Source organism: Magallana gigas, chromosome 7 (assembly GCF_963853765.1).
Source record: "Magallana gigas chromosome 7, xbMagGiga1.1, whole genome shotgun sequence".
Lineage (NCBI taxonomy): Eukaryota > Metazoa > Mollusca > Bivalvia > Ostreida > Ostreidae > Magallana > Magallana gigas.
In genome coordinates, this window is record NC_088859.1 from 36,955,505 (window position 1) to 36,980,593 (window position 25,089).

The 25,089-nt window shown below is 34.0% G+C and overlaps 1 protein-coding gene across 1 annotated transcript; it reads right to left on the minus strand.

Moving 5' to 3' along the window:
- Positions 1 to 878: 878 nt before the first annotated feature.
- LOC105328390 (RYamide receptor-like) lies at positions 879 to 24,471 on the minus strand. The gene is made up of 2 exons (XM_034458264.2): positions 23,632 to 24,471; positions 879 to 3,273 (listed from the first exon to the last, which is right to left on the minus strand). Exons 1-2 carry the CDS (start codon positions 24,373 to 24,375, stop codon positions 2,902 to 2,904), a joined length of 1,116 nt encoding a protein of 371 aa, XP_034314155.1. The 5' UTR covers positions 24,376 to 24,471; the 3' UTR covers positions 879 to 2,901.
- Positions 24,472 to 25,089: the final 618 nt, after the last annotated feature.

Genomic DNA, 25,089 nt, shown 5'->3' on the forward strand with positions numbered 1-25,089 from the left:
ACTTGGTTCACGGGCACTGCACGCCTTCAATTAAACAGCACCGTCTATATAAAGTATTAGCCAAATAGGGCAAAAAGGAGTGTATATAATCATGCTCTTAAAAGGGAGTTTTGCATGGTCTAATATGACCTTAACATTTGACCTACAAACAATCAAAATCACTGCGAATCATCTGATCAAAGGCACCATGTAAGTGAAGTAAGAGTCAGACTGGCGCAAAAGGAGAGGAGAGAAGATATGCTTCGGACAAGGATTTTTCATTTGACCTTTAAAATTGGTTCAAGGTCACTACAACTCTTTACTCAAAAGCTCTGTTTGTGCAAAGCATAAACCAAATTGGGCTAAACGGGATGCTAAATGCTCTGAAAAATGATTTTCGCGCTGTCCGATATGACCTCGACCTTCGAATTTCATTCAAGGTCACTGCACACCAATTGACGATAGACACTTTGTGGGTAAAGTATGAGCCAGATTAGGCTTAGGGGAGAGAAGATATGCGCCGGACGAGCGATCCCGGACGGAAAGAATGACGAAAAGACTGATCACTATAGGGCGCCCGCACACCGAGGCCCTAATACTATTTGCTCTTACATGTACATAAAAGTATAGTATCTATTTGATTTAACAAGACTAGTGTCCATTTTATCTACTGAAAGTTACATATTAAACATCGCATAATCATCATTAATACACAATTTATCAACATTGGTCCAATACTTTGTAATTTGATTTGACCCAAACCCTTGTTCAGCAAAGAGGTCACCGGAATTCTACAAGTAAAAACCTGTATTTACCATCGCAAATTCATTATTAAGTCTCCCAAACGAAGTTTGGAAACTCATTGTTTTTGTACGGTTTTTTTTTCCCGCCCTGAACTTCTCAGAGATGACTGAACAGAAGCGTACAAAACTCTAGGATACGATAGGCCTGCATATCTAGATGTGCACGCTAATTTGATTTTTCTCATTTGGGATTGGCCAACCACTTTTCGGGGGGGGGGGGGGGGTCAAAAGGTCATGGGGTCTAACATTGAAACTTATGGGGAAAATCGTAGACTCTATTGTAAATGATTATAACTTGAAAACGGTAAAATATAATATAGGATTTTCAGAATCATCGAATCAGATATTGACTGTTACAGGTAATATATAGGGTTTATTAGATCTTACCCCTGGGTCATCCTCACCCCCAGGAAATGAAAATGACGATATATCCCAGAAACTGTTAGAACCCTGAACTCAAACATAAATATTCTTGTTCCATGTGTTAAGGGGCATTGAAAGGTATGTAGGTCATGGGCACCGGGGGTGGTCCTTACCCCTTTCAAACAGGAAGTGCCCGAATATATTGAAAACGGTTAAGAACCCCACCCCTAAACCACATATGTTCTTGTTCCATGTGTTGAGGGGCATCAGATGGTAGGTCATGGGCCCTGGGGGTGGTCCTGACCCCACACCCCCAAACAGGATTTGCCCAAATATCATGAAAACGATCGAGATCACCACCTCTAAATCATTTATGTTCTTCTTCCTTGTGTTAAAGGGAATCACATAGAATGTAAGTCATTGGCCCCTGGGGTGGTCCTTACCCTCCTCAAACAGGAAGTGCACAAATGACTTGAAAACGGTTAAGATCCCTACCCCTAAACCATATATATTTTTGTTCCTTATGTCAAGGGGCATGAAATGGTATGTAGGTGATTGGCCACGGGGATGGTCCTGACACCCCCCCCCCCCCAACAGGAAGTGCCCAAATATCTTGAAAGCGGTTAAGATCCCCACCCCCAAACCATATATATTCTTGTTCCTTGGGTCATGTTGATTCACCTGATGTATAGTAAAGGACCGCTTGGGAATATCATTAAACTTCAGAAATAAAATAAAATTCTAAATCTTTTTGTCTGTAAAGTTTGACTCATGTGGGTCATCCCTACTCCCAATGATGGCTTCGTTCGTTTGGGAGACTATAATCGCCCCGATTATAATTACACCTTGTTTATTAGTCTTCATAATATACACATTTCATTGATCTACATGTGCATGTATTAGTTTGACTTGACCTTCACCCATGTATGCAATATGTACATCATCCTTTTCATTATACGGCATATAATTTCATAAATTTTAATTCTATTTGTGTCATACCTAAATATAAATGAGAAATACAGAATACAATACATGCACAGGCAACTGGCACTATAATATGTTTTTCTTCTTTAAATCTATATCTTACTTATTCAATCCCAAAATACACATGGACGCAATCTCAGAATTTTAAGCCTCACAAATTAGCCCAACTTTACGCCTGAAACTGAACAATGAAACTTTTTGTAATCCTCTCTCCTTCTTGCAGTCAATCCTTCATCACCACAGAACAAAAAAACAGCACATTTTGCAAATTTATTAATCTTCTCTTGTCCCGCCTGCATTTACAGCTCTGAGGAAGCGATTAATGGCCAAAGGTTGACAGAATAGAAATACTGATTAAAATTTACTTAATAATTGCAAATTCAATGCGTTGCTTTCGTTGAACTAGAGGATGAAGGACCGACCGCATAACAGAGAGGGTAAAAGACCCAGATTTTCTAGCGAGTTTCCGGCGTACACGCACGGTCTAAGATTGCGGCAATATATTATATTTTGTGTATTACAGGGCAAGATGGCTTTATTTTTTTCCATTACGAGAAAAATAAATGTCAGATGTCCATGGATTCATTAGACGATTCATCTACGCTTTTTAACATGAATTGTACGTGTAAGATACCATAAACCCATGAAGGCGAACGGATTCCCATGATGTATCTAATTAGTGTTAGATTTTCGTAATTGTTTAACATTCCTCTCAATCCGTGCATGCAGGTTTTTTTAATCAACTATATGAGATAAGAGGGAACATTTCATCTTATTCACTGTCATTGCGCTTTGCTGATAGTAATCTACTGTGCTGCCGTCCAAGTCTAACGGTCATAGTCATTGAGGTCTGTCGTGATAGTTGGTTATCGCCGAACTTGTGTCTCCCCATTCTTAAACAGCAAAAACACTTCAGAAAAAATGATTGGAAACATTCTCGGAATCTTCTATTCATCCAAAAGTACACAAACGGATTATAACATGAATGACTGGCGGAAAAAATTTGAAAGCTGATCCAAATTTGGCGAAGGTTCTTTACTTCAATAAATAGATCAGGGTTTTCGTCAGTGGCCAACTGAAGAGCGTGTACTGGAAGCCAGCAGACAGCGTATAGTAAAACTACTACAATCATCATCTTCACCATCTGTAAGGAAATATATATATTTATTTAAGATTTGACTATTATAATGTGAATATTTTCTTAGTTTAAATGTGTCATTGAAACTTTAAAACAAATCTTGTAATTTAATTAAATGTATTAATAAATGTTTTTTTTTTAAAAAGCAACATTACCACATACATAAATGTAGTCATGCAGTTTACAAAATAGATAATGACTTCCTTAATCTGAGCAGGTATTTTTTAAAGTTGATAGTAGATTTTAAAAGAATCCATGCATGTAAACTACATAAAAAAATTGAGCAACGCTATAAGGTTATAAATCTTAAATCTTTTATTTTAAGAAATATCGCAAGATGATCGTTAAATTCACTTTTAAAAAACATACAAAATAAAACGTTCTACCTAGTCCCTAAAATATAGTAAAAAATCTTTTATATGTTTTCCAATAATATTTTTATTTATTTCTATTAAAGGATTCTTCAAACGGTTGTTTCTTACTCATGCAACTGTTAACCATTCCATTAATATTTTCCATTAACATCACATGTACTAGAGCTAATCTCGTTACACAGCAACGTGTGGGTCTCATGGCCGTTAGTGTTAAAAAAAAAATTTGAAAGTTTTCGTCGGAAATAACCAAGATTCTGAAATCAGGCAATCCAACAAAACCAAACTAGAGGTACTGTGAGCAAGCTCACAATTGATACCCCCCGCTAAAAAAACTAGAGGTACTGTGAGCAAGCTCACAATTGATACCCCCCGCTAAGAAAAAATCAAAACTCATGTATTTTTTTTATTATAGAAAATATTGGATGAATCTATTTCATCGTCCATTTTCTATAAATAACAACTGCTCTATTTTTTAAAACTGTTAATGCTTATATGAGTACACAAACCAATTTCTATTCTTTAAATTCCATTTTAGTTCAAGTTAACTGTTAATGCATGAGGACATTTGCATCCTTATGTTAACAAACATGACTCGAATCAAACGAAATTCCACATGTCAAGCAGCCACTTAATATAAACATTTTGAATTATTGGTAAACTGAGCCAGATTTTTTTTAACAATGACCTTGAACTTCCTCAATTGACCTTTGGTCAAGGTCATGACACACTCTAAGGTTATAAGGATTCTAGATGTGAATTAAGAACTTCCAATATTTGTCCATTAGAAAGATATGGACTGGACACGACTTTTACACTTTTATGCAAGTGACCTTGGACTTGCCCAAATGACCTTGGGTCAAGGTCATGACAAACCCTTAGCTCATAAGCAATCTTTGTGTGAACTGAGAACTTATAATGTTTCTCCATAAGAAAGATATGGACCGGACAAGAATTTTGCACTTTTTTCTGCAATTGACCTTGACCTTGTCCAAATGATCTTGGGTCAAGGTCATGATACACCCTTAGGTCATGAGCAATCTTTGTGTGAAGTAAGAACTTCCAATGTTTCTCCATTAAAAAGATATGGACCGGACAGGAATTTTGCACTTTTTCTGTCAGTGACCTTGCCCTTGCCCGAATGACCTTGGGTTAAGGTCATGACACACCCTTAGGTCATAAGCAATCTTTGTGTGAGGTAAAAACTTCCAATGTTTCTCCATTAGAACGATATGGACCGGACGCGAATTTTGCACTTTTTCTGTTCTTGACCTTGCCCGAATGACCTTGGTTCAAGGTCATGACACACCCTTAGGTTATAAGCAATCTTTGTGTGAAGTAAGAACTTCCAATGTTTCTCCATAAGAAAGATATGGACCGGACACGAATTTTGCACTTTTTCTGCCAGTGACCTTGACCTTGCCCGAATGACCTTGGTTCAAGGTCATGACACACCCTTAGGTCATAAGCAATATTTATGTGAAGTAAGAACTTCTAATGTTTCTCCATAAGAAAGATATGGACCGGACACGAATCGAACAGACAGACGGACAGACGGACGGACGGACAGACGGACGGACGGACAAGGTGATTCATATATACCCCCCAAACTTCGTTTGCGGGGGGTATAATAAAATCATAACGCGTGTATTTATATTATAGAAAATATAGGATGAATCTATTTCACTGTCCATTTTCTATAAATAACAACTGCTCTATTTTTTAAAACTGTTAATGCTAATAGGAGTAAACAACCCAATTTCTATCCTTTAATTCCATATCATTTTAAGTTAACTTTTAATGCATGAGGAAATTTGCATTCTTCCGTTAACAACCATGACTTGAATCAAACGAAATCCACATGTCAAGCAGCCATTTAATATTTAAACATTTTGAATTATTGGTATACTAAGCCCAATTTTTTTTCCCACACATTTTTTTCCCAAAGAAAAATTTCATCGGGGCAGGCCATTTTTAGAGAGACCGGCATGAGAATCTAATAATAATTTCATGTGATCTGAGAAGAGCAAGCTTTGTGTCAAATTTTAGCTTCTAATATTTCCATTAATACAAGACATGACACAGACAGAATTTAGCATTTTTTCAACAATGACCTTGAACTTCCTCAACTGACCTTGGGTCAAGGTTCTGACACACCCGTAGGTCATAAGCAATCTTTATGTGAAGTAAACACTTCCACTGTTTCTCCAAAAGAAAGATATGGACCGGACACGAATTTTGCATTTTTTCTGCCAGTGATCTTGACCTTGCCCGATTGACCTTGGGTAAAGGTCATGACACACCTTTAGGTCATAAGCAATCTTTGTGTGAAGTAAGGACTTCCAATATTTCTCCATAGGAAAGATATATACCGGACAAGAATTTTGCATTTTTTCTGACAGTGACCTTGACCTTGCCAAAACACCCTTAGGTCATAAGCAATCTTGACCTTGCCCGATTGACCTTGGGTCAAGGTCATGACACACCCTTAGGTCATAAGCAATCTTTGTGTGAAGTAAGCACTTCCAATGTTTCTCCACAGGAAAGATATGGACCGGACAAGAATTTTGCATTTTTTCTGCCAGTGACTTTGCCCGATTGACCTTGGGTCAAGGTCATGACACGCCCTTAGGTCATTAGCAATCTTTGTGTGAAGTAAGAACTTCCAATGTTTCTCCATAGGAAAGATATGGACGGGACACGAATTTTGCATTTTTTCTGCCAGTGACCTTGACCAAATAACCTAGGGTCAAGGTCATGACACACCCTTAGGTCATAAGCAATCTTTGTGTGAAGTAAGAACTTCCAATGTTTCTCCAAATGAAAGATATGGACTGGACACGAATTTTGCATTTTTTCTGCCAGTGATCTTGACCTTGCCCGAATGACCTTGGGTCAAGGTCATGACACACCCTTAGGTCATAAGCAATCTTTGTTTGAAGTAAGAACTTCCAATGTTTCTCCATAAGAAAGATATGGACCGGACACGATTGCACAGGCAGACGGACAGACAGACGGACGGACGGACAAGGTGATTCCTATATCCCCCCCTCCCCCCAAAAAACTTTGTTTGCGGGGGGTATAAAAATAAGAATGAGTATAAAAATAAGAATGATTCCTGGTACGACATAACAAATCCAGCTAGCTTCAGGTACGAATGAACAAAATATTTCAAATAGAGGTGACAGGAGACAGTTCAGTCTGAGTGCCCAACATGTACCGAGGGGTAAACTTATACTAAAGGTCAATGTAAACAATTTATTGGGGACACTTTCTTGGGGCTGGTTAATTACACTTCATAAACTCGAAGCTTAATATAGAAGTATAGTACACTTATCCATAGCATGTAATCTACATATTGCAGTGTACTGAAAGCAAATTGGAGGTCCCCCAAGATTTTGGCTTAATTTTTCAAAATGTGGGCCTCATTCACACCCCTACAGCTCATCCCAGTCCCGAGCATAGGAGATGAATAACAAATCATTTGGAAAATTATTATCTGCCCTGATTAAATTCCACCACTCGATCTGGGGTCAATCACCATCGTTCTGAGATACAGACCTACTAAACCCAAGTGATTACAACCAGCATTTCCTCTGCATCTCACAGCACGCATTTGCAGCTACATGTTCGTTTACCTTGGGAATCATAGTGACACCTTCATGTTGCAAATCATTTTTCTCTGCAAGCACTCTGCTTCATTGGAAATATACCAAGCGTCCTGATAACTATTCTATCTATTTTTATTCACAAAATATCTCATAAAACAGCATATACATGTTCCACTAATTTTTACAAATCTGACCGGGTCTTGAGTACGAAACTATTCCCTGCCACCACATTCGCACGCCTAAACAACTAGTAATTCCAAATATTTTCAGGTAGACTTCAGCAGTTTCAGCTAATCAGTCCTTGTATTAGTTAATTTTACCATGTACTTTTACTATTTTATGAACCAACGCTGCAGCGTTAAATATCCGGAAAAATTTGCATATTTAGATCGTGATAACTTTAAAATGAAATGTCCGATTTTGAAAAAGTTTCATGTGTTGTGTTTAAAAAGATATTATCTTTAAGTAGGATAATTTACAAAACGATTCTAAACGTTATAAAGTTATATCTAGAACAGTTAAAGGTATCTCGAGCCTTTATTTGATTATCCAGCCCCGTTTCTTGCTGTCAATTAAAACTTTGTATAAAACTAGACAAATTTTGTCCTCTGTGATATAACAAAATATCTACAAAAACAAAGGTCTCACTCAAACTGACATTTAAGGGCTAATCTTTTACCCCTTAACGGGAATCTTTCCCATAATTTCATTGATGGCATATTGTCAACAGCAGTATTTGGTTTGGAATATCATCTGTTTAATACTCCTTATCAAATTTTTATTCAGCATCTACACTAAATTATCCATTACAAGGCGAAGAGCTGCCTTAGGGGGAGATAAGTTAAACATTAATCAGAGTTACTCCTCTTGTCTTTCTGCATATTAAGTAAACTTAAAGTTATACATGTTTGCTTCTATAGTGTATAACAAATCATTGCTCAATAAAAGGTTACAAATAGAAAACACATTTTGTCAAATAATTGTTAAAAAATAGTCAGCCGTTCTAGAGATATCTGAACAATAGTATTTAAGGGTCGACTTTTTAACTTCGTTTTGGGACCGTTAACCAATTATTTTAAAGTAGCATATTGCTAACAACATTATACGAGCATCTTTTCTTATGTATTGTTTTTCCAAACATTTCTCCTTTTTTTCAGATATAAAGGAACCAACGATTTGGTCAACCGGTCCGATGAAAACGCTAATCACTTAATCTATGATTTGAACAAGGTATTAAATGTGTAAATATCTGTTTAATAACTTTTCGCTTCTATGATTTATAAAACAACTATTGCTTAGTAAAAAAAGTTATGAATTTAAGAATTAAAAGCCCCTTTTTGATATCATATTAATTTAAAAGCTCGAGCAAATGTCATCAAGTTTTACACGTTAAAAAGACATCTTCCTACTATCCCAGAACGTTTCATTTTCCTATCATCAATAGGTTCGGAGCAATCTAATTTAAATTATATGTTAGTCTGCTCGCTTACTCACGAGACCAAGATGAGTTTGTAGCGAGTAAGCGAATGGATCAAACATCTTTTTTATATACTGGTTTTGGAGAAATGCCGTTGACATAATAGTCCTTAAAAACTAACCAAATGTTCAAAATTTTAAACCGGAAGTGACGTATTCAACTGCAAAAATATTAAGATTTAATGCTGTATCAGTCCTGTAAATGTAATTAAAATTGACCTAATAGTTTCTGAGTTACAGAAAGCGCTCGAAAATGTCAGAGGTAAAATAATAAAAATAAACCGTAAAAAAACAAGTGGGTCTTCCGTCGGAAACGGAAGACACTAATGAGGAAAACGCATCGAAAAATAGCAGCTGGGGTTTCGATTTGTAATTGAAATAAAATACATGTATCTTCTGGGGATTTTAGCAAATGCATCAAACAATTTTATTTATTACACCAAGACAAAAGACCCAGTTTAATCGTTGAGATATTTGCAATTCCAAAACGCACATGCAATTAAAAACCACAAAAAGATGTCTCTCGAGTTTATCTGATAATTTCAGGGATCTGTAATGGAATGTTTATTATGATTATGGTTAACCTACATTACATTCCTTGTCGAGTGTCGTTAAGTATCGAGGGATCTATTTAAACAAATTTTATTGGTTTTCTTTGAGGTGTCGTGTTGTCAATGATTGTAATGCATGCATTAATGAAATGAAGATTTTTAAACAATTTGAAACTCGTAATTTTTGATGTATAAAATTGAACCGATTGGGAATTTATAAAATTTAGTATTTTATTAGAAGTTGCGTAACTTAACTTTTCAGATGGTCTCCCATTTTCTGCTAATTTTATCCCTAGATCAAAAATGCAAATATTTTAGTGCACAAGCTTATCAACACACTTAAATTTTGAGTAAAATTAATTCCTAAAACTCTCTGAAAATTTATATTTAACAGCACAAGAAACTTTTATTTGATTATAAAATTGTACTGTGTAAAGCAATTATAGGTATTAAGTATGGCAAATGGTTGCAAAAGAACCACTGTATGCATTTTTCGATCATATAGAAACAAAACAAACTAGTGGGTATTGTTTTTTTTTTTTTTTTTTTTTTTTTTTTACAAAAAATACGTCTCCCCTTCTCCCCAAAGATTGTAATATGGGGTATATTTAATAAGTGAAAAAGAATGATGTCAGCTATATGTTATATATCATCCATATATGATACAAGTCATTATTGTAAGGAATATTTTCATGATAATTCACCCCGAAATCTAAAAAGGTCAAGGTCAAAAAGTTGGGTTTGGTTCACTTTTTCGCTAGATCATCTAACTGTTTTAAGTTCAAAGTCTCTCTGTCAAAGAATTTTGAAGTTATGGTCTGGAAAACAAAAATGATTTTTTCTCAATTTGACCTTGAGTTAGTAAAAGGGTCAAGGTAAAAAATTAACAGCAGTATTTCTCATGGTATTTTAGTTCTTTGTTTACAGTTTGAAGTCCTTTTGTCCAAGTATATTTTAAATAAAGATGAGAATGTTTTTCTTATTTGACCTTGAAAAAAATATAAGGCCTAAGTCAAAAATTTGGTAGGTTCCATCTAAGTAACTTACTATCTATCTATGATACAAGTTTAAAGTCCGTATGTTTAAGGAATCTCATGTTATGATTCGTACAATATATTTTAGAAAATGAATCCACTTGAGGCAAAAGATTGGTCAAGGTCAGAAATTATGGAGCTGTTCACTCATACTCAATACCATCTAACTATGTTCCATTTTGAAGTCTTAATGTCAAATGGTATTCAAGTTACAACCCAGACAAAATTTCATTATTTTTTCTTAATTTGAGTTTGAAATCCTTCTGTCAAAGTATATTTAGGAGTTGAACAATGACGTTTTTCCAATTTGACCTTGAAATAAAAAATTAAGGTCAAGGTCAAACATTTTGGTAAGGTTCAACTTGGTTATATACCATCTATCTTTGATACAAGTTAGAAGTCTGTATGTTGAAGGGGATCTTATGTTATTGTCCGGACAATATTTTTATAGAACGCTTGACCTTGAAAAACAAAATAAGTCAAGGTCAAAAAGTTTTTTAGCGTGCACTCCTTCTCAATACCATCTACCTATATTCCAAGTTTGAAGTCTTAATGTCAAAGGGTATTCAAGTTACAACCCAGACAAAATTTTATTTTTTCTTCTTAATCTGACCTTGAGTAAAACAAGGTCAAGGTCAAATATTAATCAATAGTACACTTCCGTGTATAATTAGTGTTCTTTGGTTTAAGTTTAAAGTCCTTCTCTCAAAGTATATTTAGGAGTTGAACAATGACGTTTTTTCTAATGTGACCTTGAAATAAAAAATTGAGATCAAGGTCAAAAATTATGGTGGGGTTCAGCTTGGTTATATACCATCTATCTATGATACAAGTTTTAACTCTGTATGTTGAAGGGGTCTTGCGTTATGGTCTGGACATTTTTTTTTATAACTTACTTGACGTTGAAAAAGAAAATAGGTTGTCCTAAATTATGCTAAAAGCGTAGTCTCAGATAGGGCTGGGACGATACTGTACTTAGCCGATTCGGTACATATCACGATACATGAGATGCGATACGATACATATCACGATACATTGCAACTAAATGAAAACATGAATAAGGGTTAAAATTTATTCAATCTGTCGATGTATTACCGCATGTCCAAAGTTATTTTGATATATTTAAAATGAGCGTTGCACAATTTACAAATTACTTTAGTCTCATATACACTACTTATACATAAACAAGTAATCCAAAAGTTGTCCACACTCCAGATTTAGCTTCCTAACAGTTTTGACAACTTTACGAGGTTTTCCGCCATCTTTGTTCATTCATATTAGGCGCGCGGACTAAAAATAGCCGATATATGGAGCTCGGATATTTTTGGAAAATAAAAAAAAGTTCGCTTAGGTATCGTTGTATTAATGGTAAATGTATCGATCCAAATATCGTCAAAATAAATACCGCGATGCACCGGTGCATCGTTGGATCGTCCCATCCCTAGTCTCAGAGCTCAAGATGTTAAGGAAATGGTACGTCACACGAGAACGGACTAAAAACCAAAGTAATGAAGTACTAACGGGAGTTGATTTTATCGATTATCATTTTTTTAAAAATCAATTTATCTTGCATGGCAATTAGTTTCTAGTCTGTATTTGAATTATGCACTTTTTTATGATATGAATTTTTAGACTTTTCCGACAAGAATTTCGAGAAACCCCATATGAATCATGTTGTTAAATATTTAAAGAAAAATTTTACACCATGTATTAGTAATCGAAACAATTCTAAACAAATTTATGGATCCAAGCACTATTGATATCGAACTATAGTCTCCTTCAAGCAGACGCTCAGCTGTCTGCCTCTCTGCTTGTCGTAGATTTACGGAGACAGCCGAGCGTTTGGTTGAACGAGACTATATTAAACTCTGGCGTAGGAATACAGGAGACTACAAAAATATCTAAATTGTTCGTATTATATAAAATTTGACTATTTTCAAAGTGTTTATAGATAACTTTCCTTGAAAACAATGCTCTAGCATATATTACATCGAATTTTTCTATTATTTTTGTCAGCAGTGATTATTTGTGCTGAGGTCCAAACACTGTTTCACTTTCGGTTTGCCAGAGTAACTGCATAAGAGAGTTGATTAAAATCAACTCCCAATAAGGATTAATAAGTCACCTAATTGATACTAATTGCTGTTTGTGTAATCGCAAGAAGTTTGGCTGTAAATGTCTAACCTGTTAAACGTTGATGAAGTAGATTATTAATATGGGTGGAATTATTCAGAAACCCAATACAAATGCAGAGATCTGGAAAAGGATTATTAAAAGAAAATGCAATAACCTTCAGATATGAATTTTTTTGCTTTTTCACCTTGTTTTGTGTTCTGATTTTATGGTTTTAATAATTGCGTCTGTTGAACTTCAAACCTAGTACATGCAAAAGATCGCCTATTTCTGTTTAGATTATTTTGTTACCTTTTGGATATCAAATGATTCAATGCAAGCGATGTTCAGCGATGTCTTCTTTGCCGGAATGATTTTTTTAAACGAGAGAATTGTCCACAATTTTGTACATATTGTCACAAATCGTGTCATACATACAAGTATCATTTTTTATGCATTCTGTCAGAGAAATTGACACTATATTTATATACATTGGAAAATAACATAATTGGGTATGGTGGTGTGTTTAATCGAAACAACTCTCTGCTATACCAGTCTAAAGTTGTCGAGAATACATAAGTTAGTCCCTCCACAACACTTCTCGATTGCATACACTTTATATCTCAGGAAAATCTCTTTTTTGGAATTTTTTTTGGTCAAATAATTGGCAAACATTGGTTCGCGTGTTGAACCGTACACCACAAGGCGTATTGAATTCATAATTTTGCAAATCTGTTGTGACGTTTAAGATAACTATTTTGAAAGCTAGTGTCGCCAAATAACAGAAAACGGATTCTTTTATTGATATTTTTTGTCATTAATTTACTTCAAATTCATGTTTAAACAGCGTAGCACTTGTTTTGCTGAAAACCGGGAAGACCAAGGAAGTGTACTTTACATTACATTGCAATAAATTGTCAGATGAAGTATGTTAGTTAAAGCCAATATGATATCCAAAAGGTAACAAAATAATCTAAACAGAAATAGGCAATCTTATGCATGTACTAGTTTTGAAGTTCAACAGACGCAATGATTAAAAACATAAAATCAGAACACAAAACAAGGTGAAAAAGCAAAAAAATTCATATCTGAAGGTTATTGCATTTTCTTTTTATAAACTTTTTCCAGATCTCTGCATTTGTATTGGGTTTCTAAATAATTCCACCCATATTAATACCGTATAACGGGTATTTTCTGCGGCTTGAAATTTTTGCGGTTTAACCCCTAAAAAAGTATGAAATTATATTCTGCGTTTTCAATTTCTGCAGTAACATTAGACCGCCAAAAAAAATATACATATGTTTACCGGATTTGCCCTAGGGAACGTAAACTAGAGAACCAAACTTACACTATTGTATCGTTTTTATTTCAATTTTAATTATTCTATTTAAAAGTCTAATTATTCTTTTCTGTTTGTAAGCTCGCGTTTATATGAATCTCTAAAATATCTTGTCGTGGACTCTTTTAATTCTTGATAATCGGCTTTGAATTTTCTCATAGCTGCGGAAGGTCCATGTTCACCGGCGTAGTTCCCGAATATGACTCGGTCCCTGGGTGAATAGGTCGAAAATGAACCACGTTTTTTGCTCGAATTTGGCGTTGTAGATTTATCCATAACTTCAAACACCCTTGTGTTACACTCTTGGATCGATCTAGGGGATAAACTTGCCGATAACTGTCCGTTAGGATTTGGAAGAATACTCCGCGCTTTACATATCTTAAAATCGACATTCTTACCGTGTTCACGGTGAATGAGAACTAACTATCAAATGTTTTACAAGTCTTTCTTCTAAATCTACTTCATCAACGTTTAACAGGTTAAACATTTACAGCCAAACTTCTTGCGATTACACAAACATTAATTAGGTGACTTATTAATCCTTCTTGGGAGTTGATTTTAATCAACTCTCCTATGTAGTTCCTCTGGCAAACCGAAAGTGAAAACGTGTTTGGACCTCAGCACAAATAATCACTGCTGACAAGACTTAGTTCTTGAAAACAAAAAAAAAATTCGATGTAATGTATGCTAAAGCATTGTTTTTAAGGAAACTTATCTATAAACAATTTGAAAATAGTCAGATTTTATATAATACGAACAATTTAGATATTTTTTGTAGTCTCATGTATTCCTACGCCAGAGTTTAATATAGTCTCGTTCAACCAAACGCTGGGCTGTCTCCGTAAATCTACGACAAGCAGAGAGGCAGACAGCCGAGCGTCTGGTTGAAGGAGACTATAGTTCGATATCAATAGTGCTTTAAATAGTTTAAAACCTTTCTTTAAATATTACACAACATGATTCATATGGGGTTTCTCGAAATTCTTGTCGGAAAAGTCTAAAAATTCATATTATAAAAAAGTGCGTAATCCAAATACAGACTAAAAACTATTTGCCATGCAAGATAAGTTGATTTTAAAATAAATGATAATCGATAAATAAACTTCCGTCAGTACTTCAGTACTTTGATTTTAGTCCGTTCTCGTGCGACATACCTTTACCTGAACATCTTTAGCTCTGTGACTACGCTTTTAGCATAATTTGGGACAAGCATCTATTATAATAGGAGTACGGGGGTTCTTAAGTTGCTAAATTCACTATCCCTTAGAACCTCTACAGGTGCCATATAGTTTTTGAGAGGTCTATGTAGTGTTTCTTTATGATATGTAAGTAGGTATATATATATATATTTTAGCTCAATTTGAAAATATTTGATCGTAATTATTCGAAAGGTATATTGAAATGCATAAAATATTTTATTGAAATGTAAAGTCGTGAGCCATTGTCGATACTTCTTTGGGAAAAACTCAGCTGTGATAAAAAAGCTGGCAATTATGACTAGTTTTCTAGATTTCCATTACCATCCATTATCAAATCAAATTATTGCGCCATGCTGCTATAATATGGGGCAATCATACTCATAATTGATATGTAGCTTCCGATGAAGAAGAAAACTTAATTATTTAATGATAAATATTTAAGCAATGAACATTATGTTATGTTAAAATGAGAAAGAAATTCATGGAATCTTTAAGATATCTTAGTTTTCTTTACATGGGAATATAGCAGGAAAACTGCATGCAAAAGGAAAGGAAACCTTGTCAAGGTCTATTATACTAGGGCGGAGATCTAGATGTCGTGATAATTAAGAGCATTCAGAACATTGACTGTAGGTCTGTAGCTCTCGGTCTGGAAAAATTCGGATAAACGACCCTCCGATTTTTTCCAGACCGGTAGCTACAGATTTGTAGCTAGCAAATAATATTCTTATTAGCATACACTTCACCTGGTTTGCTCATTATTATACAACAGACAACAAGCTGTGGGTGGAGTTAAAGTTTTTTACCCATTATTAAGTCAGTCTTTTTTTCTGTCAGTGCAACTCCTCATAAACCACCGACTAGAATTTTAAAAGTCAACGGTTGATCATTAAGGAGTTTTTATGAATAATGTCATACAACCTCCAATATCACAAATATACAGATAAATCACAAAAATCTAATCGTGAGTTCAAGCACAACCTATTTTCGTGCAAAATGTAATATGAATATGATTTAACCACTCTTCTCGGTCCTTAACTAAAGGTCTAATTTTTGTGTGTCGGTCATGAAACAACTGTTCACGTTTTGCAGATAGTAAAAATAGTATGAGATATTTCAGGTATCTAATGATTGGCACAAATATTGATACGGAAAATCGAGACAACAGGTGAATTTAAGTAGGCTGAAAATTTCCAATTAAGGGTTGTTGTGTCATTTTTATATCTTCGCTGTAATATTGATACTATATACAACATGCTTTCTTTGTTCTCTGTCCTTTCATCTTTGTGTCATTTATAGGTTTTATTGTTCATTACTGTAGCGGTAAACACCCTGCTGCATGACTATCTAGGATGAGAATTAACCTTAGCAAATTTAAAACCTAAGCACAGTTACAAAAATCCCAGAGGTTATACATGTATAAACCGTTCATGTCTAGGTCAACTTTTAAAGTGCAAAATTATTACCCATCAGTTCCACTTTAAAAAAATTTAAAATAATGATTTTTGTCTATATACTTTAATTATTAAGTTATAAAAAAGCTAAAGTGTTTTACATCTAAAATCTTAACATTTTACTGTTCATTTCCTCCCTGATCTTGAAAAATATTCAGAGCTGATTGGTCCAATTTTAAAACAATTCTGTGTAGGCTTTTAATCGATGGTAATGCTAAGTATATGTATAATAGTAGACATTGCAGTAGTGTTCCCGGTTAATTAGGTCATATTTGAATGAAAAAATGTGTACGCAATTTGTTTACAAAACAAAGGACATAAAAGGGTATCGCATAATTTCGCCTCATATTACAATTCGCATCTGACGTCGAGGCGGCATGATTGTATTACGACTTTGAAACCGCTATAAATAAAAGTCATGTTTGGCAAATCAAAAAAAAAAACTTTGTACATTTTGTTCCATAATATGTTTGAAGTTTTCTTTGTTAACAATCAATGCATAACATGTGGGTTGAATAAACCCAATCATTCGGGGGACGAAATCAAACGGTTCCCTTTTCTAAATATTCCCATGATGCATTTAGGGTTGGGTTTTTTGAGTTCTTATATTTATAGTAAATTTTTTTATTAGCTCTGAATTTTTAACCGGGTTTTCCAACGGAAAAATTTAGCTACTGAAATGGTGCAAATGGTGGGCGGGCAGGCGGCTGCCAAAAGAGTATCCTTATTGTACGGATAACTCCTCCTACAGTATTCAAGATAGAAAGTTGTTCTTTTGCAGATCAATTTTACATATATCAGAGGTGTGCATACTGCTAGGAATTTGATATCTGATAATTTATGAAAAAAATACCAGCTTTTGAACTGGTTCTTGAAATTTTTACACACTATTTGTATAGGCATGCTATATCGTGGGATGTATTTTTGTACCAATCGGACGTCAACTTCCTGTTTAATGAGTACTTTGTTTATTTTTAGCCAAAATTTTCAAAACAAATTTCCGTCAATGATTTCTCAGCAATTATTTATCGCAGATGCTTGAAATTCTAACACACTATTTGTTTTGGCATGCCATATTGTGGGTGGAATATATTTTTGTATCAATCGGACGTCAACTTCCTGATAAATAATGACTGTTTATTTTTAGCCAAAATTTTCAAACAAATTTTCGTCAAAGAATTCTCAGCAACTATTTCTTGCAGATGCTTGAAATTTTTACACAGTGTTTGTTAAGGCATGCCATATCGTGGGAAATATTTTTGTACCAATCGGACGTCAACTTCCTGTTAAATGAGTACTTTGTTTATTTTAGCCAAAATTTTCAAATAAATTTTCCTCAAAGATTTCTCAGCAGCTATTTAACGCAGATGCTTGAAATTTTAACACACTATTTGTTAAGGCATGCCATATTGTGGGATATATTTCTGTACCAATCGGATGCCAGCTTTCTGTTAAATGTCGACTTTGCCTATTTTGCATATTCACATTAGAGCGGTGGTATCACTAGTGAGCATTGGCTCACATATATCTTGTATTAAAATAAGCATGTCACTTGGGCTGTTAATCATGGGTTTAGCGTTAGCCGTTTGCATCATTGATAATGGATTTTGCTGCCCATTCTTTGAAATTCCTCTAGACCGAGTGCATTTACCAAACTAGATCCTGCTAAGATGGCGAATAGGACAATTTTCTAGAAACCAATTGTGGAATTTAACAAATTGAAACTAGACAGAGTAAGGACGTTAACCTATTTGTGTTTTGAATGCGGGACTTTAATTTGGATTGAAAGAACTTTCCACAAAGGGTTAACCAAGAATAAGACTAGGGTTGATTTACCCTATCGCGGAAGTGTAGAGCGAGTTCAATATGCGTCGCGCGGATATCAATACAAATATGCACACACTCGCGGTTTTGGAACATATAGATTTTTTAACACTGTCAGATTCGTACATTTGTGAACCATGAACATATTTTATAACTTACATAATCTACATGTACGTCTATATGCGTAATACGAAGACGTTGCATCCGGAGGGCGGGGTCCTTTTTTTTTTTTTTTTTTTAAATCAAAACAGGCTTTAATCTGAAATTTTCCTACAGAAAACTTATTTGGGACGGTTTTGTTATATAGAAAAGAGATAGGACGCCTTTTACCCCCTCCCTTTTTTGCAACAAAAATTCATAATGATTACATGTACATGTATACACGTATATGAAATGAAGAATATCATAGATAATGTTGAATAGATAATGCAACAAATGAAAATATTTCCATAACAATGAACTGCATACGAAATAAACAGTCAAAAGCCGAAAAAATGTTTCTCTGAATGCACGATTTAATTCCTTTATCCAAATATATTGTGTCCTCTACGATTTTTCAATCTAGAATTAAAAATATAATATAAAAATTAATTTCTCCGTTTATAACTTTTTTTTTTACTTCTCTGTGAAAATATGTAATGGTGAACAATGTCATAGGGGCATTATGTAACAAAATAAAATAAAAACCAAAGTTTCTGAAACAGTATGGTTGAAATATGCGTTACTTGTGTCTCACAACTTCTAAAATGCGACGTCTCAGACTTCTTAACTGTGGTAACGCAAAGCTTTTTTGCTGAAAAAAGAAAATATGGAACTAATAAACTTTGAATCAAAACGGTGGCTATCCATTTGACCGAAGGTTTATTAGTTTCATATTTTCTTTTGTCAGCAAAAAAGCTTTGCGTTACCAAAGGACGAGATCCCGAGACACATCTCAAGGGCTTCTTTTTGTACTTAGTCTAAGAAATTATTTGTAGTACAAGTACATTTATTATAATGAAACTAAAGCAAATATAAATGTCATTTTCTGTATGCATGATTGAACTCAATAGTAAAAATAGTTTTTATGATGATTGTAATGATTAACGCATTATCGATGATTTTTCACATCACAATGTGCTTATTTTAGAACAAATATATCACATGTCATTGTTTATCTCCAGAATTTTCCCCAGCAGATCGAAAATGTAACATTAGAGTTTAACACCTGTTTAGCAAATCACATTGGAGGCTTGGTAAACACTAGTAACTTTTTGAGAGGCTAAGGAAGGTCACGCCATTACAAGAAGGGCATTCATTTGCATGTTTAAAGCAATATGAGCTGCAATTATTTGCTGGAATTTTTTTGTACGAAAATGATATTTTCTACTAAAATGAAAAAAATGTTATGGTTTTACAGTTCTGTAACCCGAATTTTTTGTTGGAAAAGCTGTAAAGAAGTCTAAATTGAAGCACAATTTAATTATTGTCGTCTTGTACAAAAAATTGATCTGCTATATATTCCTTTGAAGAGAAATCTTTCTTCTGACCAAGATTAATGATTTTTTCAAATCTTTTATATCAAAAAATTAAGTTGCATGCAGACTGCTGATTGCATGCATGCTGCCGTTGATATTTTGATCGGGCGTTATTTTTCCTCTTGCGACATGTATGGGTTCAAACTCTTTAAATCTCTATACATTATTCGAGGGAACGATGGATTCGCAAAAGAACACTATACGTGTAGAGCTATATTGACGTGTAGATTAGACATTTTGTCATGTAAGATTTTCATTTCACAACGTTGAAACAGTTCAATATTATGTGCACGATTCGATCACAAAAACTAGTTCTTATCTAATATAAGTTATTGATAAATAACCTTTTCATATTTTTTGTATATTTAAAAAAAAAATTATTGAAAAAAAAGTTGATTCGACATTATGTCGACATTATGTATTCTACGAATTCAAAGATACTTTTTCGGGGAAAAACACTTATTCGGAAAGATAAAAAAACCTTATCGATGACTAGTTCCTTGGATCGAATCATGCATATAAAATTGCAGCGTTATAATGTTGTTACAAGGTTGTGACATTAAATTAAGGTTTCTCCACCCTTGATGTTTATATGATTAAATCCGTGTATTTTTGTTTAAATTTGAAGATTAATATGTAAACATTCAAATTGAATTTAATGACATGATGCAAATATTTTATTTATGCTGTAGGGGCTCACAAAGGTACACTATCAGGGCAATTATAGCGACGACAGCTCTCCAATCAAACATCACATTTTCCCCCCGATTTCTATATAATAAAGCCATTTTTGATGCAATTAATTGCAATCGTGTTTTATAAACATTTTAGGGCAATTTAAACTTGCCAGTATGAAAGCTATTGCATAAACAGTGCATTTAAATACAATTAATTATAGTTTAGCAACAAAAAACGTCTATAACTTTTAAAATAATGGTTCAAACTCACTGAAAATTAGTACATTTGTAATTCATTATAAATCCTATCGAAATCTGTAAAGAAATGTTTACCTTGCCGGCTAAAAAATTATACTCAGGTTTGCCTATGTACGGTTTTATCAGTTTTTCATTGAATTCAGGGATTTCAACTCAAACTAAGAAATATCGGCAAAACCATGCATCACATAACACAAATATTATAACCGATAACGGTAAAATATTCAAGAATGCTCACAATGACGTCATGCGATAATCGAAAGCCTTTAATTCAAACTTGTTTATCGACGTCATCACCAAATATCAATTACCCTAAAAGGCTTGACAGTTTTAAAGAATCAGCAATATGTCAAAATGCTTGCATACAAGTAAAACAATACATCATAACATTTCAGTTCTTGTGAATAGTTAAAATGTTTTCCTTTATAAAATTGAATTATACCCCCAACGTGTCCAAACCCTACTCCTTAAGGTTTTGATTTGAACGAATTTGAATCTACATTACCTGAAGTTGCTTTTACTTAAGTTACAGATCTCTAGGCGAATGGTTTTTTAAAAAAAAATGTTTAAAAGTTTTCTCCATATACATATATTCCTATGTAAATTTTGTTTGCCCCCACCCCATAGTTGTGACCTAACCCTAACCCCGGGGTCATGTTTTGAACAAACTTATATCTGCCTTACCTGAGGATGATTCCACACAAGATTCAGCTTTTCTGGCTGATTAAATTATGAGAGAAATTTTTTTAAAGGTTTACTCTATATATTCCTTTGTGAAAATTCAACCCCCATTGTGGCCCCATTCTACCCCGGGGGTCATGATTTTCACAATGTTTGAATCTACACTACCTGAGGATGCTTCTACATAAGCGTAAGCTTTTCTAGAGTAGAAGAATTTTTTTTTTTTTTTTTTAATTCAATAATTTCGTTTTGAAAAAGGTCGTAGCCCTTAACTTTAATTTTCACAACTTTGAACCTCTTTGTCTGTGCCAACTTTGCTTGAAATTAGTTCAGTAGTTCTAGGGACAGACAAAAAGTGATCAGAAAAAGCTTTCAGATCAGTTGAGCTAAAATCCACTTATTCAGAAAGGTCAGATGACATTCTTGTATATTTTGGATAAAAAATAAATTTATATTAGAAATTCAAATTTGGATATAATAATTTCTTCAACGATATTCTTAAAATATATACATTGCATGTTTAGTTCCCTTCCCTAAAAGGTAGACAATAGGTAACAACATGTTACGATATTCCCTCCCTCTCTCTTCCACCGTTCAAATATTGTTATCTAGCTCATTTTAATTTGGGATTACACGCATGCAAGGTGAACATCTTTTTTCATTAAATTACAGATTTAAAAGTGTACACATTTAACATGATCGTTCTTGTGAAAAAATATTGACACTGCTAGCTTTCAATGTCTTCACTGTTTCATAGATTGCAACTTTAACCCTTAGGTGTATACATTTGTAAACATGATCGTGTTATCTTTGTATGATACAAATTACAGTGGTAGCTTTCAATGGCTGAACTGTTTTGGAGAATGCAACTTTTAAACCTTTGATATGTCTGACACCATGACGTCAGGCAACATATAAATTAACATAAACAAAAAAGTTTGATAACGACCTTCTGTTGTTATGTTGATGCTCGATCCCGGCTGTTTTAACGTTTTACGGTTGAATATTTAATGTTTTCTAAAAGATTCCTCATGTGGTATCAAAGAAAGATTTCGCATCATATTTACAAACAGATGGTCGTGAATAACCTTTTTGCCAACTGATCGGTCTTTAAAAGTCATGGTTATAAGCAAGGGAAAAGAGAGATACGAATCAATAAATATTTGTGATGCGAACAGTAAGCTTTCTTGATTGTTCTTCTGATATCAATTATGTTTAAACTGTTGAATTCATCTTTTAATTGATTTACTTAATTAATTTGGTTATCGAAATGATGTTAAATATTTTCAATTATACCCTAGATTCCATCAATTTTATTTGATGTGTATATTAATTTTGGTTATTATTAGAGAGAAAACTGCTTTCTTGTCTCCAATTACCGTATAACGGGTATTTTTACGTGCTGCTAAATTTTACTAATTTTTACGAGATTTATAAATCCGTAAAAATTAAACGCGTAAATTTTCACAGAAGTGAAAAAACACCGCACGTAAATTTTCTACATAGTACGTATGAGAGTAGTGTTCATGACCTTCAGCTTAGTCCCTGACGGCTGTACATGTAGGTTTTTTTAGCGTTTTGGTCATGTGGTGATAACAGTTCAGATCTTTCTATTCAGTCTTGAGTATTTTTTAGAACCACGTTAGTTTCTAGCTTTCAATCACTCAGTCAATAAGTATGGCGGGGACACGAAGCTATTTTAAAACCAGTATCTACAATGCCAAATCCAACAAAGTCACGGTGACCCCCCCCCCCCCCCATTTTACCACAGATGATTACCACAGATGATTTTAATTTTTACGGACATGTCCAATTCGTAAAAAAATTACGCGTATAAAATTCAAATCGCCCTATTTTAAGACATATTCGTAAAAAATCACAGCAGTAAAAATTACCCGTTATACGGGGTAATTGTTCATCCAAATTGTATTTCTTTTAGTTGTTTGTTTTTTGTGTTTTTTTCTTTTTTGTCAATATAATAATAATGCTTCAAAGATATAACCTTCCTCTTGTCTCCGATTAATTATTCATTTTAAATGTATTTGGTTTCCCGTCAAACTACATGTATTAATAATACATGAAAGGTACGCATGATTTGACCTTACTTATGCAATTACATTGGAAAGTTAATAGGACCTTGCGGGATTTGGAAAAAAACGATAAAGCTACGTCATAAAAATGTGTGAGAATCTTCAAGGAGAATCCAATCAATCTATCAAATCGATCATTATCTTTTAATATGTAGAGCAATTCACTTTACCTTTCTTTTAGACGACGCCTGTCGCTCATCTTGTTGTTGCACTGCCTCGCCGGGAATGATTTTTATCCAAATCACATATCCAATATGACAGTATGTCAAAGCAAGTACTAATAAGGGTATGAAATATTGTAATAACATTATTAAAAGACTGTATGTGGATTTAAATGGTTCCTTCGTGTCTTCAAAACACATGCCTTTTTGGCAAATTCCTGTAAAATTTGCAAAAGGTATTTGAACTTTTGCAGAAACGGCGGTAGGAATTGGAACCAAAAGCGCAATGACCCACACTAACCCACAGACACAAGCCACGCCTTTATGGGTTAATCTAGGTCTCAACGGGTAAATTATGGCAACATAGCGATCAGCACTCATTGCAACCAGAGTAAAGGCACTGGCAAGCACCACCACAATTTCTGCATACAGGACAAAAGGACACATAAAGTTTCCAAAGGGCCAATAAGAGAGCAGAAGATTTGGAACAAAAGAAAAAGGAACCAAAATGATGGTCTTGGTTATATCCGCTACGGCAATGTTTAGAAGGAATATGTTTGTGACACTTCTCAGCATCTTCTCTCTGACGATGATATAGCAAACGATCACATTTCCAACAATAGCTACCACTGTGATTGAAGAATACAATATCAGAAATATGCACTCAGTTAGTCCAACATCTGAAATACAATTATCTTCGAAGAGATTGGCCCCATTGTTTGACAGGTTAACCAAGTATCCCATGGTGTCCATTAACTTACACGTCTTCTGCACAATTCAATCAGATGTTGGTCTATTCTAAGACCGTACCATGGGCTGTGATATCGCTGCAGTAATGATCGAATAAAGCTGCTTCCTCGGTTTTTATCCTTTATTGTTTTGCCCTCGACATATCTAATCGCATGCAAGCTGTATAACAAAATCATGTTTGACTTTATAAATGAGAACCGAAACAATGATTAGCAATGCACATTTAAGATATCTAACGATGATTTTTATATCAGAGATTTGCTATGAGTTATTCTGCAGATAAAAACATAATTTGCAACAGTTTTTGACAAAGCAACGTAAATGGAACTTAATAGATTAAGATTATTAGAGGTTTAGAAAAATATTACACGCATAATAGTTAATATGGTTACTTAATGAAATAACCTTGAAACTAAATGAACACTTGAATGCTATAGCAATTTACATATTTTTATCTTTTAGAATCTATAATCTGTAGTACCTCGGAATTTATGACACATTTTTTACTTTTTAATTTTTGTCTTTCACGCTAGATAACTCTAGGTCAGGTCAATGCAAAGATTTCAAATAATTTGAGGACCGTTTAATTGAAATTAAACAGTGTTACAATGAATTAAATTTATGTACAATCCATCAACAGATGTTAAAAACCAGAAAAGACACTTTATCTTTATGCGTGAAGTTTAAAATCCATGAATGTGAAATTATTTGTAACTT

What these genes read in the sequence shown, in the direction of transcription:
- LOC105328390 (XM_034458264.2), bottom strand. Translation starts at nt 24,375, where the DNA reads ATGGACACCATGGGATACTTGGTTAACCTGTCAAACAATGGGGCCAAT. An exon ending in AGGCGTCGTCTAAAAGAAAG is followed by an intron (nt 3,274 to 23,631) that starts GTAAAGTGAATT and finishes ATTTCCTTACAG; the next exon opens with ATGGTGAAGATGATGATTGT.